At 52.3% G+C, this 16,632-nt stretch overlaps 5 protein-coding genes across 5 annotated transcripts; 4 read left to right on the top strand and 1 right to left on the bottom strand.

The window, feature by feature from the left end:
- Positions 1–86: 86 nt before the first annotated feature.
- Positions 87–648, top strand: QC763_104515 (uncharacterized protein; the record flags this gene model as incomplete). The annotated part of the gene is made up of 2 exons (XM_062907021.1): positions 87–220; positions 423–648. Exons 1-2 carry the CDS (start codon positions 177–179, stop codon positions 646–648), a joined length of 270 nt encoding a protein of 89 aa, XP_062769928.1. The 5' UTR covers positions 87–176.
- Positions 649–971: 323 nt separating this feature from the next.
- On the top strand, positions 972–2,580 carry PSF1 (DNA replication protein psf1). Its single transcript, XM_062907020.1, has 3 exons — positions 972–1,107; positions 1,162–1,685; positions 1,748–2,580. The coding sequence occupies exons 1-3, from the start codon at positions 1,075–1,077 to the stop codon at positions 1,839–1,841; spliced, it is 651 nt and encodes a 216-aa protein (XP_062769927.1). The 5' UTR covers positions 972–1,074; the 3' UTR covers positions 1,842–2,580.
- A 1,005-nt stretch (positions 2,581–3,585) lies between these two features.
- Positions 3,586–7,344, top strand: QC763_104500 (uncharacterized protein; the record flags this gene model as incomplete). The annotated part of the gene is made up of 6 exons (XM_062907019.1): positions 3,586–3,725; positions 3,756–3,880; positions 3,958–4,824; positions 4,878–5,020; positions 5,070–5,616; positions 5,672–7,344. 6 exons carry the CDS (start codon positions 3,586–3,588, stop codon positions 7,342–7,344), a joined length of 3,495 nt encoding a protein of 1,164 aa, XP_062769926.1.
- A 2,581-nt stretch (positions 7,345–9,925) lies between these two features.
- On the bottom strand, positions 9,926–10,206 carry QC763_104495 (uncharacterized protein; the record flags this gene model as incomplete). Its single annotated transcript, XM_062907018.1, has 2 exons — positions 9,926–9,949; positions 10,030–10,206. 2 exons carry the CDS (start codon positions 10,204–10,206, stop codon positions 9,926–9,928), a joined length of 201 nt encoding a protein of 66 aa, XP_062769925.1.
- A 1,002-nt stretch (positions 10,207–11,208) lies between these two features.
- KIP2 (Kinesin-like protein kip2) lies at positions 11,209–16,268 on the top strand. Its single transcript, XM_062907017.1, has 3 exons — positions 11,209–12,359; positions 12,442–13,408; positions 13,469–16,268. Exons 2-3 carry the CDS (start codon positions 12,652–12,654, stop codon positions 15,733–15,735), a joined length of 3,024 nt encoding a protein of 1,007 aa, XP_062769924.1. The 5' UTR covers positions 11,209–12,359; positions 12,442–12,651; the 3' UTR covers positions 15,736–16,268.
- The last annotated feature ends 364 nt before the right edge of the window (positions 16,269–16,632 follow it).

Raw genomic sequence — 16,632 nt, 5'->3', positions numbered from 1 at the left:
TGGTCTGTGCACCAGCATTCTGCTTTTTTAAGCTGCAATTTCGAAGTTTCGACAAATTCTTCCTGGAAACATTTTTTCTAGAGTCGCGACCGACATTTCCACTTCGACCTCCAGTATCTTTTGACCCGGATGGCTTCAACGGTCTTCTGGGTGACTGCTGCTGTCAATTGCAACAGATGAATATCGCATTGCCAGCAGCAGTCGTGACACTGTCGTATGGGTAAGTTATCAGCACCTTCCTTGCTCTTTTACCTCTCCTTCTCTCATGATGATCAATTTTGGTCCGTGTTGCCTAGCGGCTTAAGACCCCGCAGATGACGACGAAACCCAGCATGCAAATGCGTTCTGACTTGATACCTACTCTCTGTCGCAATACTCGTTAGCAAGATCTAAAGCTTCGTGCTAACATGTTGCTTTCATAGCAAGAACAAGACTATCGAGGGTCAAATCAGACGAACGATTTGTTCAGAGATCCGATTATCAAGTCATCGCGAAGTTGAGAAAGCTACCGAGATTGAGTGCTTGTCGTGGCAAAAGAATCTAGTTTCGGTTGACACATGCCTGTGTGTGATCTTTCGGCGAGCTTGGATGTGTCATGGTTATAGAAGAAATACATTTTTGAAGTCACACACTTCGTCTCATGACTAGTGATTTGAGGACCTCCAGACCAATGTCCTCGTATGTCAATTATCGTTCTCTGGACTTTGCCGAGACTTTGCCAGTGACCAACATAGCTGGCAGTAGTCGTTATCCAAATCTCTATGTATACGCAAATCTATCTCAACCTTGCCTGAGAGCAATAGATCTCGAAGACTGTTATCATTGCTCATCTGATATCTTCACACTGGAGATCGTCGAGGTTCAATTAAAGTGGGACTATCGCGTTAAATACCCAATCATGTCTCTTACACAGACCACCTAAATGGGAGCCCGACGCGGCGCGACTTCCACTTGGTTTCTCACTCTCACCACTCTTCTTCTCACAACCAAGTACAACAAAATCTAGAGGAGCCTTTCACTTGAGCCAAATCTCTTCTCACTACGACTCCAAATAAACTCGTCAACTTATCCAAGATGCCGATGTACGGAGACCAGGGCAACAAATTGGTAAGTGAGAAACGTCTCATCAGTGATTTTAACACCCACTCACACATCTGATAGGTGCAACACGCCAAACGCATGCAGAACCTCGCCCACCTGCCACCATACCAGACAGAGCTCGTCCGCGCCGTGACACGTGAGGTGCGAGATTTGGACAAGGACGTGGCCAGCCTCCTCGAACCTTTTCAGGGGTCATTTGACCCCTCTGCAGACCAGTCCACGGCTTGCACCCTACTGGTCAACCATCTGTCTATGCGGAGAAACAAGCGGTGCCTCCTTGCCTACCACCGCACCAGGACAGATAAGCTGGAGGAGCTGGTATGGAACGGGTCAGATGTCCTGGACCTCGCTGGCCAGCAAGCGGGAGGTGGTGCCAATGGCGCAACTGCCGCGGCCGATGGTGGGGCGAGTAGCAGTCTGAGCCCACAAGAGGAGGACTACGTTCGACAATACGGCGACCTCCTCGCGGCCTACAAGGGCCAGTGGACAGATATTGACCTAACTGGCAGCCTCGAGCCGCCCAGAGATCTCTTCATTGACGTGCGGGTGCTCAAAGATGCGGGGGAGATCCAGACCGAATACGGGTAGGCATGCTGTTCTCCGCGGATGGTCCCGCATGCATGTCATGAGACTAACAACCGCGTAGGGCTATCAATCTCACCAAGAACAGCCAGTTCTATGTTCGGCAAGGAGATGTTGAGCGCCTGATCGCCCAGGGCTACCTTCAGAAGCTTGGCTGAGGGGGCGTGGGCGAAGTGCAAAAGTATCATGTAAGAGTCCAACATGATCACGATTTTGCAGGTCAAAACAGATGCAGGGCCAAATTGCCCAGTATGCAACGGTCCTTCGGAAGTACTCCCATCGCTATTTTCCTCGCCATGATCACTGTCTGGGGAAGAAAGATAGGACGGTCCCAAGCAGTGTTCACGAGGCCACGGTCTTTTACCACTCGAGACTCCCATCGTCCCTCTTGTCCCACCAAATCATGACGAAAGTTCGCACCACCATGACGGCAGAAGGTGGCCTTCCGGTTCCAGTCAGGGAAGCGGAAATCAATATCACAGAGCCTCTGGCAGAGCTGAAATCATCAAACTCGGCATGAGGGTCAGAACACCTCCTGCATGAACAGGGCTCAGCGGTCCATCTGAAGGCCAATGCCGCAGTCACAGCATGCATACGACGTTGGAGAATTTTGGAGAAATCAACCAGGTCATTAACCCAGGCGCCGCAACCCGCAACGGCTCCCACGGTGTGCGCCTGCAGGAAGTTAACGCCTCAGCTCACATGGCGAGTTCAATTTTTTTTCCGTCCGTCGTCGTCGAGGGGCGATGGACCACAGTGGCAATACTGTGCCGTGCCAAGGCATATGTGGGTTAGGAAAAGCCATCAGAGACTAGAGAATTTGAGCTTCAAACAGCTCGACAACATCACAAGACCGATCGTCGATTGAAATACAGAACTATAAACATCTCCACAAGACTCCTTGTGCCATTTTCGATAGCTCTCTGGTGGATAAGGGATGTCTCCGCTGCCAGCTCAGAAAAGCGGGTGCGGTACGCGAGCACCGGAGCTGCCCGTGCAGGATGGAGCAAACCAATTCGCACTGTTCTTGCGTTGACCTGCATGGGGCTAATGACGACTTTGAAGCTTCTGCCCCCACCATTCAGAGCTATCCTTGCGTGTTCCAGACCATGTAAGTGAGGGCGCGGTCCAAACGGCACCTCTCTCGCGGACTTGGCGCTCCATCTTCTCAAGTCCACGCACCACGTTTACGAGCGACGCAAAAACTACTGGAAAGACGTTACGACTGGGCGAGGCGCATAGCTTATTTCCTACGTACCTTGGTGTTGCTTTGGAGCTGGAATCCCTGAGTTTTGGTGGGGCTGGTGTGGGGAAAAAAATAAACGTACAAAAATACCGGCTGCAGGCACCTTTTTCATCCTGTGATATGTCGAGAACCCTCCTGGCCGCCGCCGCTTCCTGTCTTCGACCGCTTTCTCTGTTGACCTCGGTTCATGTACACGGCCTTTTTGCAACTCTTTTTTCTAGTACCGACCGGTGAATAACTCTGCGACTTATATTGGAGCGCATATTGTTTGTGCGAGTTACCCTCTTCAGCCTGCATTGGAGTTTACCTATTCCAATCGTGTATCGCATACTACTTAACTGCCCACGGCCGGTCTCGCAACATCCCGTCTGCAGGACAACACCGCACACACCAGCCGACCTACATACATTTGCGCCTACACTTCCTTCGGTTTGAGCTCGTCATCGGGTTTCTTATTGGGGAAAAGTAAGGGGTCAAGGACCTAGTGCCATTTTGCAGTTTTGACTTTTGGTGGATCTGCAACATGCACGCTTCTGGGTAACCTGATCGATGAACATTCCCGTCCATACACCCATCACATCTTCTAGGGTACTCTCCGATTGCGCGCCCCCAGAAAGAGTCCGCAAGTCTCCAGGACCGCTTTGGAACCAGAAGAAATGTCTTCTCCTATCTTTGGCCAGTTTTCCCCCTGGGCCAGAAGACGGTCGTCTACCGTCTCCAATCACTCTCAGGACCACCCCGAAGACCAAACCATAACCTCAACCCCCCCAGAGCCAATACCAACATCCCAGAACCAGCAGAACAACAACAACAACAACAACAACAACAACAACAACAACAACAACAACAACAACAACAACAACGATGCAAGGTTTCTTTCCTCCTCTGTCGGTTCAGTGAGCCATCGTGAGCCTACAAGATCCTACATTCATGGTTCAATCAGGGACCCAGGTATGTTTACATTCCCCCTTCTCCCCCTTATCCCACCCAAACCTCCGTAATATAAACTAACAAAACCCATGCGATAGCCCGCCTCGAAAACATCCAGTCAGCCCGCTCCGTCCGCGCTGACACGGCCGAACTCGCGGATTACTTCCTATCAGACAAGAAAGACGGACGCAGCGCCTCGTTCCTCTCCCGAGCACGCTCTCTCTCGTCATCGGCTCGACCCGATCACGCAATCACAGGTGGTAGTGGTGGTGGTCGCAACAACAACAACAACAACAACAACAACAACAACAACAACAACAACGAACCAGGCGTCACCAACAATAACAATATAGCAAACGACCTGCTCGGCGCATCAATCTCGGCCGAGACCATAGAGGAAGTCTCTGAGCCGCCTTCGCCGGAGCCGTTGGATGATAGCGCCGAGGTTGACTCTGGAGAGGGGCCTTCGATGATTGCTGCTATGCTGAGGAGGTCGCCGCCTGAGGAGAGGTATTTGCTGCCGCACCATAAGGAGGATCAGATAAGGGAGGATGATGTGGTGGAGGTTACGGGGGATGAGGATGAGGATGAGGATGGGGATGAGGAGGATGATTTGAGCAGGCTGTCGACGAATGAGCCACGGCCGTTGCTGTCGAGGTGGGGCGCGGAGGAGGATGAGACATCGCCGTTGATGGTGTCGAGGTCTAGGGAGAGTAGGAGGAGCTATGGGATCAGCAATGGGAGGAATGGGAGTGTTGATTTGGAGAGCCAGAAGGGGCCGTCGAGGACGGGGTGGCTACATAGGACTGTTGACTCTGTCAAGGGGGGTAGGGGAAAGGTTGCTAGGGGGTTCAAGAGTTGGGATCGGCATGCGCTTTGGAAGAATGTTGTGGTTGCTCCTGTGGCGTGCCTGCCGGCGGTGGTGGTTGGGTTGTTGCTGAATATTTTGGATGCATTGTCATATGGTGAGGACTGTGGCTATCCTATCCTTTGCGGAATCGTTACTAACAGCTACCAGGTATGATTTTGTTCCCGCTGGGAAGTCCAATTTTCGCCAATTTAGGATCGGCGGGTATTTCCATCTTTTACGTGAGCACAATCATCTCGCAGTTGACATTCTCGACTGGGAGTATTTTCAGGGGCGGAGTCGGATCTGAATTGGTAAGTAAATGTAGACCTATTCCCATGCAACAATGCTAACATCCACCAGATCGAAGTTGTGCCTTTTTTTCACAACATGGCTGCCACCATCACCACTTTGGTAGGCGAGGACAAGCCTGATGCCGTCATTGCAACTACAATCACCTCTTACGCCCTCAGTTCGATGCTTACCGGAACTGTATTCTACCTCATGGGCAAGTTCGAGTTTGGGTATATCGTCGGTTTTATCCCCCGTCATATCCTGATCGGCTGCATTGGTGGTGTCGGTTGGTTCTTGGTTGCCACTGGCTTTGAGGTCACAGCGCGGATGGATGGCAGTCTGAACTACGATCTTGAAACCGTGAAGAAGCTTGCGCAGGCTGATACTGTCCCACTTTGGATCATTCCTTTGGTGCTTGCCATTGTTCTGTTTTGGGGCCAGTCCAAGATCACATCCAAGTTCTTCCTGCCGTTGTACATCCTCGTCATTCCTGCTGCGTTCTACGCGGTTGTCTCGATGCTTGGGGCTGTGGATACAGAGAGTCTGAGAGGGAAGGGCTGGGTGTTTCAGGGGCCTCCTGAGGGTGAGCCGTGGTGGTATTTCTGGACGCTTTACAGTACGTACTTTCCTACCGGTTTTTTTATGTGAACCTCCCGCTAACATGTCAACAGAATTCCACCTGGTTGACTGGAGCGCCATTGTGCAGTGTGTCCCCGCCATGTTCGCCCTCACCTTTTTCGGAATCTTGCACGTCCCCATCAACGTCCCAGCGCTCGCACTCAATGTGGGGGAGGATCATGCTGATCTTGACCACGAGCTCAAGCTTCACGGCTACTCGAACTTCCTCTCTGGATGCGTGGGCAGCATTCAAAACTACCTCGTCTACGCCAATAGCTTGTTCTTTATGCGCTCAGGCGGCGACAGTCGGCTGGCAGGTTACATACTTGCCGCCCTTACCTTTTTAGTCATGATGATCGGACCTTCGTTGATTGGTTTTATTCCCATCATGATGGTTGGTGTCCTCATCTTTGATCTTGGGTTTGAGTTGCTGCTGGAGGCCGTGTGGCAGCCGAGGAAGAAGCTCAAGCTGCTTGAATATCTTACCGTCATTGCTATCGTGTTGATTATGGGTATCTATGATTTTGTCGTGGGTATCGGGGTTGGTATCTTGCTGGCTTTTATCTCGTTGATTGTTCAGGCTTCGAGGGTGCCGGCTGTTCGAGCCAGTTATTCAGGAGAGGTGGTTGGCTCGACAGTGAGGAGAAACCCTACACAGCAACACTACCTGCGCCAGGTTGGTCGCCAGATCAACATCATCAAGCTTTCGGGGTATTTGTTTTTCGGCACCATCGTCAGCGTCGAGGAGAAGATCAGACACCTCATCACCGAGGACCAGTTCAAGAAGCGGCCTATCAAGTTCCTCATCTTGGACCTATGGCTAGTCACTGGGTTGGATTACTCGGCCGGCGAAGTCTTCAACACCATCAGCCGCCTCCTCAACGGCAAGGGCATCGAGCTCGTCATCAGCGGTGTTGGGCCCGAACGTTCCTTGGGCCGCTCCCTCCGCGCGGTCGGGTTGGGAGAGGACGGGATTGAAGTAAAGTTCCTCCCGGAACTGAATTCAGCCCTGGAATACTGCGAGAACGAGCTTCTCAAAACCCTCTATGCCAACCAGCAAGAGGAGGAGCAGCAGCAGCTCATTCAGCAACAGCAGCAGCAACCCTCACCGAGACCTTCGGCAAACTTGGATGTGCCTTCTAGTCTGGGCCCGCATTTTTCGTCTTCTGACCTGTTGGGGTCGTCGCCGAGGAGGTCTCATCTGAGAGAAGCGGCCAAGAACTCTCTTGGCACGATGGAAGTACGCAAAAAACTCACGAGATGGCAGTCTTTCAAAGAGCCGCTGCGTCTCATCCTCCGCATCTTCCAAGACGTCTCGGATAAAAACGAGGACTTTTGGTTCCGGGCTGTGGGGTACTTTCAGAGAAAGGAATACGCCCACGGAACGGTCCTCTTCAAAGCAGGGGAGCAAGCAGAAGGGTTTTACCTGCTGGAGTCGGGGATTTTGAGGGCCGAGTATGAGCACCCTCAGGGGATGCTGTACGAGAGTATCGTCGCGGGCACCACGTGCGGGGAGCTGCCGTTTTTCAGCGAGACGAACAGGACGGCGACGTGTGTGGTGGAGAGCGAGGGGGGTGTGGTGGTTTGGGTTATGGACCGGGAGGGGTGGGGCAGGATGCAGAGGGAGGAAGCGGAGGTGGCGAGGGAGCTGTTGAGGATTAGCCTCAAGTTGACGAGCGAGAGGATGGGGGTTATTACAAGTTATACGCTTACTATGGCTGGGTAAGGGAAGGGGGGGGGATCTTGAGCGAGTCGGTTTTTTTGCTTTTGGTATTATACCGGGTTTAGGTATATTTGGGTTTGGGAGGGGGTAACGAAAAGCGTTTGTGTTTTTGGGAGGGATGTCTTGAGCCCGTAAGATAGAGGGTGTGATTTGGGTATGAGGCAGGCCATGTGAGATTGGTGATACGTTGTAGATAGGGGGTACAGATGATACCAAGACAGAGAAGAAATGTCCCGAGAATATCACCACCGTTGTTGTACATTTTATGCACCTTGCAAACACTTTGCAGACTAAGGCGGGAAAATATAGTGAGATATGTTTATAGGGAGGATCGCCGAGACATGCAGCAAGTTTGTAGATTGGAAGAAATATGACAGATAAGAGTCGGAGTACTTTATTTCATGGGATGGCCGATGTGGAATTCCAAGGAGATAGAATATCCCGTTGGTATCTCCGGTAGCTGAACGCCTCTTCGGCCGAGTCAAAGTCTCACAGCCGATCGTACTTGTCTCGGGTTTGGAAGATTTCAGAATGACACCAGACTATCTCCGGCTGGAGCATGAGATTGGTGGCTGTTTCATGGGGCACCCCACATCCATCAATTAACGTTCGTGGAGGTTGCTCCTTCCTTGTGACACTGCTGGTTGTGGTTCCTTCGTGAAATGGTGTTCTGGTAGGTCATCGGCAGCAGCAAGACTTTGTGCTGGGAAGGTGCGATGATTGAAGGAAAGAACAGCTCTGGAAGGTTACTGAGGGGGTGGACAGGGAAAGTGTTCAGGTGATGGAGATGATGATGATTTTGCTGCTTGTTGAAGGGCAATTTACTGGTTGAGAGGGCCAAAGTATTTGAAGAATGGCTAGACAGTGGGTTTTATCCAGTTTGCTGAGATATTGCCGGGATTTGAGTGACAAGCTGTTAAAGAGACTTACTTGCATCTTCTCCTTTCGCACATCAACACATTACCTGTTTAACACATCACCACAACCCCCTTTACCACATCACCACATTACACTTTTCCCGCATCAACCCCTTCCAATGCTTACCACCCCGACACTATAATATATTTAAGATCAGTCCTTCCCTCGTTCTTTTCTCCTCGCGCAGCAAAAATGTTCCCCCCCCCCCCATCCCGTCCCTCTGTTTCGGCATATAACCAACCTTCAAATCTACATGTATATCATACCCCTTTCACCAGCTATATCGCGAGGTTTTTGGCTCCAACAAGGACCAGGGCTTCACCTACCCCAGGCCCCCTCAACCGAACTCCAAGACATGATGGCTCGTTTCCGGGGAAAGAAAAAGGGTTCGAGTTTTGGCTCAGCTGGGGGGGGATCTGAAACATATGTGGTTTTGTAGCTTAGGTGGTTCTTTGTTTTGAAAGGGTGAACCATGGTTTAGGTAAAAAGATATGGGCATAAATGCGTGCGTGATGTCTAGGCTCAGCCACATCTCAACGTGTGATATATACGAGGCGTGGAGTAAGACTCTCTCATTCAGCTGCCTCGTGATCGAAGGCCGCGCCGAGGATAGACCTTCTTTGCCATGGGGCAGAGCAGAAAAGTCTGGTTGAGTTTGATCTACCACATCCTACCAGAACTCAGAACCTGTCCCAACTCCCATGTCTTCCTATTATGCCACACCCAGATTACTTATCAGGTGTGTGCCGCCCAGGTTATGGCACAGTTCCTTCCTACCCATCTCGCCCAAATGCCGGGTCAAGACGACGGCACAGCTCAAGAAACATGTATCATCAAACATCCAATAAACACGATGTTCCCGCGCCGTCAGGAAAACCGCTCTTATTCCCCTACCGGCTTTGTGCCACCCACCATTTACATCCCACACGAAATGCCGATTGCTGCCTCTTTAGACTTTGACATCTCTGCGAGATGGTGTGCAAGTGGGGGTTTGTTCCTGAAGGGACTGAGACAAACAATGGAATGTTTCCCTTTTGGCAAGGGCTCAATAAACTTGAGGCGATCGCCAAACTCGGAACCATACATGCACTTTCAACATCTCAAAAATCTGGATTGTTACCCATGTTTCGATCGATCCTTAAGAATGAAGGAAAAATCTGCCAAGGTCCTCGATAAATATGTTTGCTGTCCTCCTTCCCCTCGGCAGAAACGCACTGACATAGAAATTCGGACTTGCGGGATGCGTACGCATACTTTTTCATCAGTGCAACTCAAATTCTGGCTAGCTACACCACGGAAAACATTCAGCCTTTTCCCCCCTACAGGCACTCAAGGGAACTAGATAGTGTAGAGCTGTTTCAATAGAGGCTGAATAATTCAAGGCCCTAGAAAACACAACATCCCGTTCGCACAGGCCTCCCTCGTTGCGATCAGACTTGCCATCCCGCCGAGGGAGTATTATCGATCGAGATAACCCGTATGTAGGAAACAAGACACTAGTACTGTTGTGTAGTGTAAAAGGGGACCAACATCGGAAATGAAAGATTAACCACGGTAAGTAGTAACCGCAGGGAGACTACGCCAGGAACGGCAGAGGGACGATAACCGACGCAGCGTGCTGAGGGTATGTTGGGTGGTGTGAATGTACCTGCAGACTGCAGTAGTATCATGGTAGTCTGCTTTTTCGGTTCTATAGCCGTAACTCGTTACATTATTGCCGATCAGGAAAGTTGAATTCGGAGAGAATATGACCGGAGGATAATGTCTTGCCTTCTTGTTGCCCAGATATATAATAATAATCTGTATGGAGTGATTCCCGGATTGCCGGACGATGAAGATTGACGACATTTGAATCTGATTCAAGCCCTCCCTGGGAAGGCTTTCGCGAACCCAGGGCGATGGTACAGGCCAGTGGAGAACTGCTGCAGACAGGAAGCTCTTCAGCATTCCATTGAATGCAAGACATCGTGCGCCAACTTCTCGAACACTGGCTGAGGTCACAGTCGCATGGTCATGGCCATCATATGGTTACCGCAACGACCCCCTTTTTATCAGGCGAGCGTGGTTCGCGAGAGGTTGTGATTGGAACGGCACAGCACGGGGGTCACTGCAGCAGACTTCCGGGGCCCTTGTCGATAGTGAGCACAGACTTTGGTTGAAGGCCTGGTAGGGAAGACATCAGTTGCCGATGGAGGAGCAAAAAGTCTGGGGTTGACGAGATGGCGGACGAAATCTGACAGGTCTGCGGCGTTTTTGAATCCAAAACTGAGTTTGATTGCCTCAATCAGCTCGTGGCTTCGTCGAGTGCCTTTCAGCTTTGTGATTCGAGTGTTTTGTGTCTGGCTATTGGAGCCGCCGTGGGTGGGTTGTAGCGGCCACCTGATGCCCACCGCACCTCCTGCTTTTGGTACCGATCGTCATCCCCAGTTGTTGCCCAACTGGTGATAGGATTTGGTGTTTGTTTTTTCGTCAGCTCGATGAGATGAGAGAGCCTTTTTGTGCCCCTCATCTAGGTGAGGAGGCCCTGTTGCGTGATGTGGCTGCCATCCTCCACCGGGGTATCAACCCCTCACCACTCATCATCTCGACTGGATGTTTCTCTCAGATCGTGGAGCATGTGAAAAAATTGTCGCGCAAAAAGGTAGGTTACCATTGATGCGACGCACCAGCGCGATGTGATGATTAGGTGGGATCTCAAATCCTCCGCGCCGCCTCGTCACTGGTGGATGGGCGTCATCAACGGAAGAGTCGACGGTCGACTGTTACTGGCTGCTTGCTGCTGTCAGAAGGATGCGCCATGGCACAAAAGCTCAGAATCCGCGGCCCCTCGTGTTTCTCCAACACATAAGTCACAGCTCGAGACACACAAAACACCGCGGCGCCGGCGGGGCGGACGTTGTCGTAAGGATGTCTCGAGCTTTTCGTCACACTTGTGAGCCTGTGAGATGGCTCAAAAGCCAGGTGCGCTAAGATTGCTTCTCAGTTCATGCCGGCATCCCTGGCCGACTTGGGGAAGCCAAGGGTCGCCAGGCCCAAAACGGTTTAAGCCCTCCAGAGTGGTGGGTGCAGGGATCAGCAGGGACCCGATGGTGGTCCGTCAAATTGCTCTCTCGCGAGGACGGCAACGGCCAGCAGAGAGACGACAGAAGAGAGAGAGCATCCAAAGTGCCATCGACAGGCATTTCGGGCAAGGCGCAAGGGTAAAAAAGAAGTGGAAGGGGCAACGGGGAGCCGAAGAAAAGCAACGGGACTCCCACTTGCCCATCCATCTCCAGCTTTCCAGGTTGTCACGGCTCTCTCCATCTCCAGTCTCCATTCCCTCGTTCATTCTCTTTTGTCTGTTCTGTCTTTTTCTCGTGGAGTGATCGATAGCCCATGTCGACATTACCTTACCTTACGCGTAGTCAACCTAATCGCAGCTGAGTGGGCGCCCTGCGATTGTTAGGTACCTACTATACTCATACTCAACAAGTTGAGACGAACTGTTTTGGCCACTCGTTTTTTTTTTGTGCGTCCTACTACATGGTTGCACCTTTCACGCCAGGAACGACACGAGAGGCCAGGCCATCGATATAAGGCCCTACCGCAGTACTAATTGGAGCAACACGCCCGCCTACCGCACCGCACCGCACCGCACCGCACCTACACTACCGACCTATCTATACCCAACCCCCGACCCCCGAGTCCAAGCAGCGACTCTCGACGTTCGTTTCCGTCCTTGGCTGCCCAAAGCACAAAGCCCACCGGCGCCGCCGCTCTGTCTTCGGTCCATTTGCGCTATTGTACGGAGACGGGGCGTCGCGCGCATAAACCCAGTCGCCCGCATAGCGCCTTGTCGTCCACTCATTTTTTTTGCTTCCGGTCCAGGGCTCCAAATCTCTCCGCGAATCCCACACGCTACCGCCGGTACCCGTGCCTCTCTGCTCTTTTCAACGGGCTCCCGAACGCCAGCACCCGAGTGCAGTGCAGTCCGATATCGTGACGGCAACCACCGCATATCCCACGAACTTGTTTCTTTTTCCTAAGCCCTTTTGGTTTCGCCGCGATACGTCCGACCGACCAACCTATCAGCATTCCTCTGCACACTCGTTCGCCAATTGGTACGGTGCAATTCAATTCTAAACTTGCTAGCCATGAGCGGCCTCTTTTGAGCTGGCATTGACAATTGACTGTGGCGGACAGGCTCTTCGATACCACTCCGTTTCGGCCCGCGTTTTGACAGTGGAGGGTGAATCGGCGGTCGGTACTCTTTCTCCGGTGAAAGCAACACCCTACGCCCATGGACCTCGATCGACCCGAGCTCGAACTTTTGCTGTAAATAGAGGCGGAAGCCCCTGAAACCTTGTTGCACAGTCCTCCCACTTCGCGGCCACTGCCAGTCGCATCAACAACATGACAACCCTCCCAAGGCCATCGCGGCCTTCGAACGCACCTCCTCAAATTGCCCTACCAGCGCTTCCCGTTGGAAAAACACGAAAAAGCATGGGTGGACTAGCAGTTCCACCGACCAGGTCTACACCAGCATCACCAAAAGCCCTTCGAACACCGTCCTCGAATCTCCTTCCGCCTGCCACTCCAGCCCCTTCCGGAGCCTTACCTACACCCAGAACCGCCTCAGGATACAATGCGACGGGCAAGACACTTAGGAAAACAGTCAGCATCAGCGCTTTCCCGCACCCCCCTCGCGGAGATGGTCGAATATCCAGCCTCCCACCGAGCCCACTATCCGCCGGCCTTTCGCGCAAGGTCAAGACGCCTACGACACCGACCTATCAGTTTTCTAACGGATCCTCGAGTTTTCTTGCGGGAGCAGGCGACCAGAAATCAGTCTCGCGAACAGGAGGGACGAGGAATTCGGACGGACTGATTAGTGTGTCTTCACCGCCCCAGAGCCGCAGTTCCTCTGCGCAGGACTCGTATTCTACTTCTGCCACCCAGTACGAAGATGCCACCGATGCCGCATCCAGGTCAGATGCTTCCCCCGGAAAACCTGCCTCCAAGTTTGATGGCAAGGGAAACGTCGTGGTCAGTGTCAGAGTCCGGCCAGATGCTGCCGGCAATGACCAGACGCCAGATGGGGAGTGGATGGTGGAGGGAAGAAAATCGTTGATCTCATACCGCGGCAAGGAAGGGGGAGATTATATCTATGGTAAGAATTAATTCTACAAAGTAGACAGTTGAGTCTCGTAGCCGTCTGACCGTTTCTCAGATAACGTCTTTACGACACACGACGACAACGCCAAAGTCTACGACCACTGCGCGAAACGTTTGGTACGAAGAGTAATGGAGGGCTACCACGGGACAGTATTCGCCTACGGCATGACGGGCACTGGAAAAACCTTCTCGATGCAGGGAACTGCGTCATCCCCGGGTGTAATACCTCTCGCTATTACCGACATCTTCTCCTACATTCGCGAAACCCCGTCCCGAGAGTTCTTGCTCCGCGTCAGCTACCTGGAAATCTACAACGAGAAAATCCACGACCTGCTGAGCATGTCCACCAACAACGGCCCCGGCGCTAACCAGCAGCAGGAAGAGATCAAGCTACGTGAGGACAGCAAGAGGGGGGTTTATGCGAGCCCTCTCAAGGAGGAAATTGTGCAGAGTCCGACGCAGCTTCTGCGTGTGATTGCCCGTGGCGACCAGGCTCGTAGGACAGCAAGCACCCAATTCAACGCCAGGAGTTCCCGGAGTCACGCCGTGGTGCAGATTGTGGTGGAAAGCAGAGAGAGGGTCCCCGGAAGTGCTGCGGGGGATAGCAAACGCCAAGCGCTTCCGCCCGGTGGCGTCCGGGTGTCGACATTAAGTTTGATCGACTTGGCTGGTTCTGAGAAGGCGGCCGAGTCCAAGGAGAGGCGTCAAGAAGGGTCCCACATCAACAAAAGCTTACTCACTCTCGGAACGGTCATCGCCAAGCTCTCTGAGCAAAAGGCCGATGGCAAATCCGCCGACAAGGATGGGAAACACTTGCCGTACCGCGACAGCAAACTGACCAGATTACTCCAGGGCGCGCTGTCCGGTAACTCGTTGGTTAGCATTCTCTGCACAATTCAAATCGGCGCTCCTGCAAGCGCAACATCAGCAAACACGCACAACAACGAAACCCTCAACACATTAAAGTTTGCCTCTCGTGCCAAAAACAGCATTGTCAGCCACGCCAAGCGTGCCGAGGAGTCTTTGGGCGCTGGTGGCGACGGAGGCGCAAAGGTACTTTTGGAGCGGTACAGAATGGAGATTGCCGAGCTTCGAAAGGAGCTCGAAGCCCAAGCAAAGTCCAACAGCAAGAAGGAGGCCGAGATTGAGAAGGAGAGGGACGCCGAGGAGGAAAGGGCTCGTGAGAAGGAAGCCGAGTTGCGGCATGAAGAGCAGATGCTCGAAATGCAGCTTGCTAGAACCGCGCTGAAGGAGAGGATAGATCACCTCAACCGCCTCATACTCAGTTCAAAATCGATAGGGGTCAATGCGAGCGGGTCCTTCAGCTCGTTGGGCATTCATCCTCGATACTCGCAAGGTTCCATCCGGTCGTCGATGACTATCTCTAATGGAGGCAAGCTCAGCCTGGAGAGGACAGCGTCCATGACATCTAGTGCTTCAACAATTGGACGGAAGTCGAGTAGTCATCGGTCGTCTGGCGGTGCACCAGAAGCGGTACCACTGACAGAAGACGATGACAGCATGGGGGAGTACGGCGACGGGACGGCATCACTTGCCGCTCAGAACCGAGCCCTCCAAGCGGATCTTGTCGACAAGAACCGCTACATCCAAACGCTAGAGAAAAGATTGCTGCAAGCCCGCCGCGCGAGCTCCTCTCGGGCGTCGGTCGGCATTGCAACAGCAGGGAAGGGCATCATGGTTGGCGAGGACCATAGTGTGTCCGCTCTTCTCAAGGAGAAGGATGCCGAAATCGCGGAGCTCCGTGCCCGCCTCGACGACAAGGACCGGATGTTGACTGCGCTGCGGAGCGCGGCCAGGTCAAGAGACAATGCGGAACGAGTCGAATCCCGGTCAGAGGCCCGCAACTCGCAAATTCTCGACAGCAACCCAGGGCCAGCACCGCTCGGCAGCCCGCCTGCCCCCAACTCGCTAGTTAGACAAGTCTCGCAGCTTCGGAAGCAGACGAAGAATGTCGATGAGATGAGCAAGATGCTCGACGAGATGCTTCACGAAAGGGTGGAGAGCGGGCAGGTTGTCAGGGGAAATCGGGGGAGCCTCAGGGTGGTTGGTCCAGAGAGGGAGCCGAGGGAGAGGGGGTCGTTGCTTAAGGAGTTGGTCCCTTCGCCACCGCCGACGATGCCATTACCTTCGCCGCAGATTCTCACGCAGAGCCCATCGCTTCCACCATCGATGCCACAACCTTCTCCACCACTGGGCGCGGGGCCATCTGGATCCCAGCCACCGATTCAGTTACAGTTGTTGTCCAAGCAGAGGACCTCGTTAAGCCAGGAGCCGAGCAAAGCAGTTGCGATGGAGGTGTAGGAAGGGGGCCGTGGCCTGTATAACATGACGGAACATGTATAAGTGTTTTTTCTTTTTCCTTGGTTGGGTTTCACATGGAAGAAGATGGGGGTAAGGAATACGGGGTACTTTTTTTTTATTTTCTGTCTTATACCCGACTTGTTGTTATTGGTATTTTTGCTTTTTGGTCTTTTCAAAATAGCCCACCGTTTCTCTGTTATGGTGGAGATCGGGAAATTGGGGGGGAGGGGATCAAGTTTACTTTTCTCATCGTCATTTAGCAAGCCAGCGTCTTGTTGTTAATTTTGTACATTAGCTAGGAGTGAAGGGGGTGGTGGGAAAGGGGAGAGTTTTGTATGGGGATCCAACTAGTTTGGCAAACTTTCTTGTTGGAGATTGGAGGAGGGAAGGGTTGGTTGGTGATGGGGCTCTTTTTGTATCCAATTTTGGCCTGCCTGGTTGTTTGTTGTCGAGGAGCAGGGGAGAGCATTTGTTCATCATTTTTTTCATCATTGAGGCTATGGCATCATGAGACGACGCACGCGCAAAAAGGGGGGGTGGGGTGGTGGTTAGGAGAGGTGGGAGGAGATGAGGTGGGATGGGAGAAAGAAAGAATGGAAAGCGATTTTTTGAAATGCCAAAAGAGATTATTCTAAACATTTGATGTGTTTGTTTTTCCACGCGTGCGTGGGTTTCGAGGCGGGGCATGATGATGACTTCAGAGAATTTTTGTTGAAGCCTGGGGGCGAGTATGTGTTGATTTTGGAGGCCTATGTGTGAATGGGCGAGACGTATATACATGTGATAGCATAAATGAGAGGTAGTTTTCATTTTTTGTATTACGTTTGAGACCTGATAAGAATGTGGTATAAACAAAACAAAAACCGAGAGAGGGGCTGCATATCCAATTCTTCAGTG

This window comes from Podospora pseudopauciseta, chromosome 1 (assembly GCF_035222475.1).
Source record: "Podospora pseudopauciseta strain CBS 411.78 chromosome 1, whole genome shotgun sequence".
NCBI classification, from domain to species: domain Eukaryota; kingdom Fungi; phylum Ascomycota; class Sordariomycetes; order Sordariales; family Podosporaceae; genus Podospora; species Podospora pseudopauciseta.
This window is presented reverse-complemented; position numbering and strand designations above follow the sequence as displayed.

Coding starts and splice junctions, on each gene's coding strand:
- PSF1 (XM_062907020.1), top strand. CDS start 1,075: ATGCCGATGTACGGAGACCAGGGCAACAAATTG. Junction 1,108..1,161: donor GAGACCAGGGCAACAAATTG/GTAAGTGAGAAA, acceptor CACATCTGATAG/GTGCAACACGCCAAACGCAT. Junction 1,686..1,747: donor GAGATCCAGACCGAATACGG/GTAGGCATGCTG, acceptor ACAACCGCGTAG/GGCTATCAATCTCACCAAGA.
- KIP2 (XM_062907017.1), top strand. CDS start 12,652: ATGACAACCCTCCCAAGGCCATCGCGGCCTTCGAACGCACCTCCTCAA. Junction 13,409..13,468: donor AGGGGGAGATTATATCTATG/GTAAGAATTAAT, acceptor ACCGTTTCTCAG/ATAACGTCTTTACGACACAC.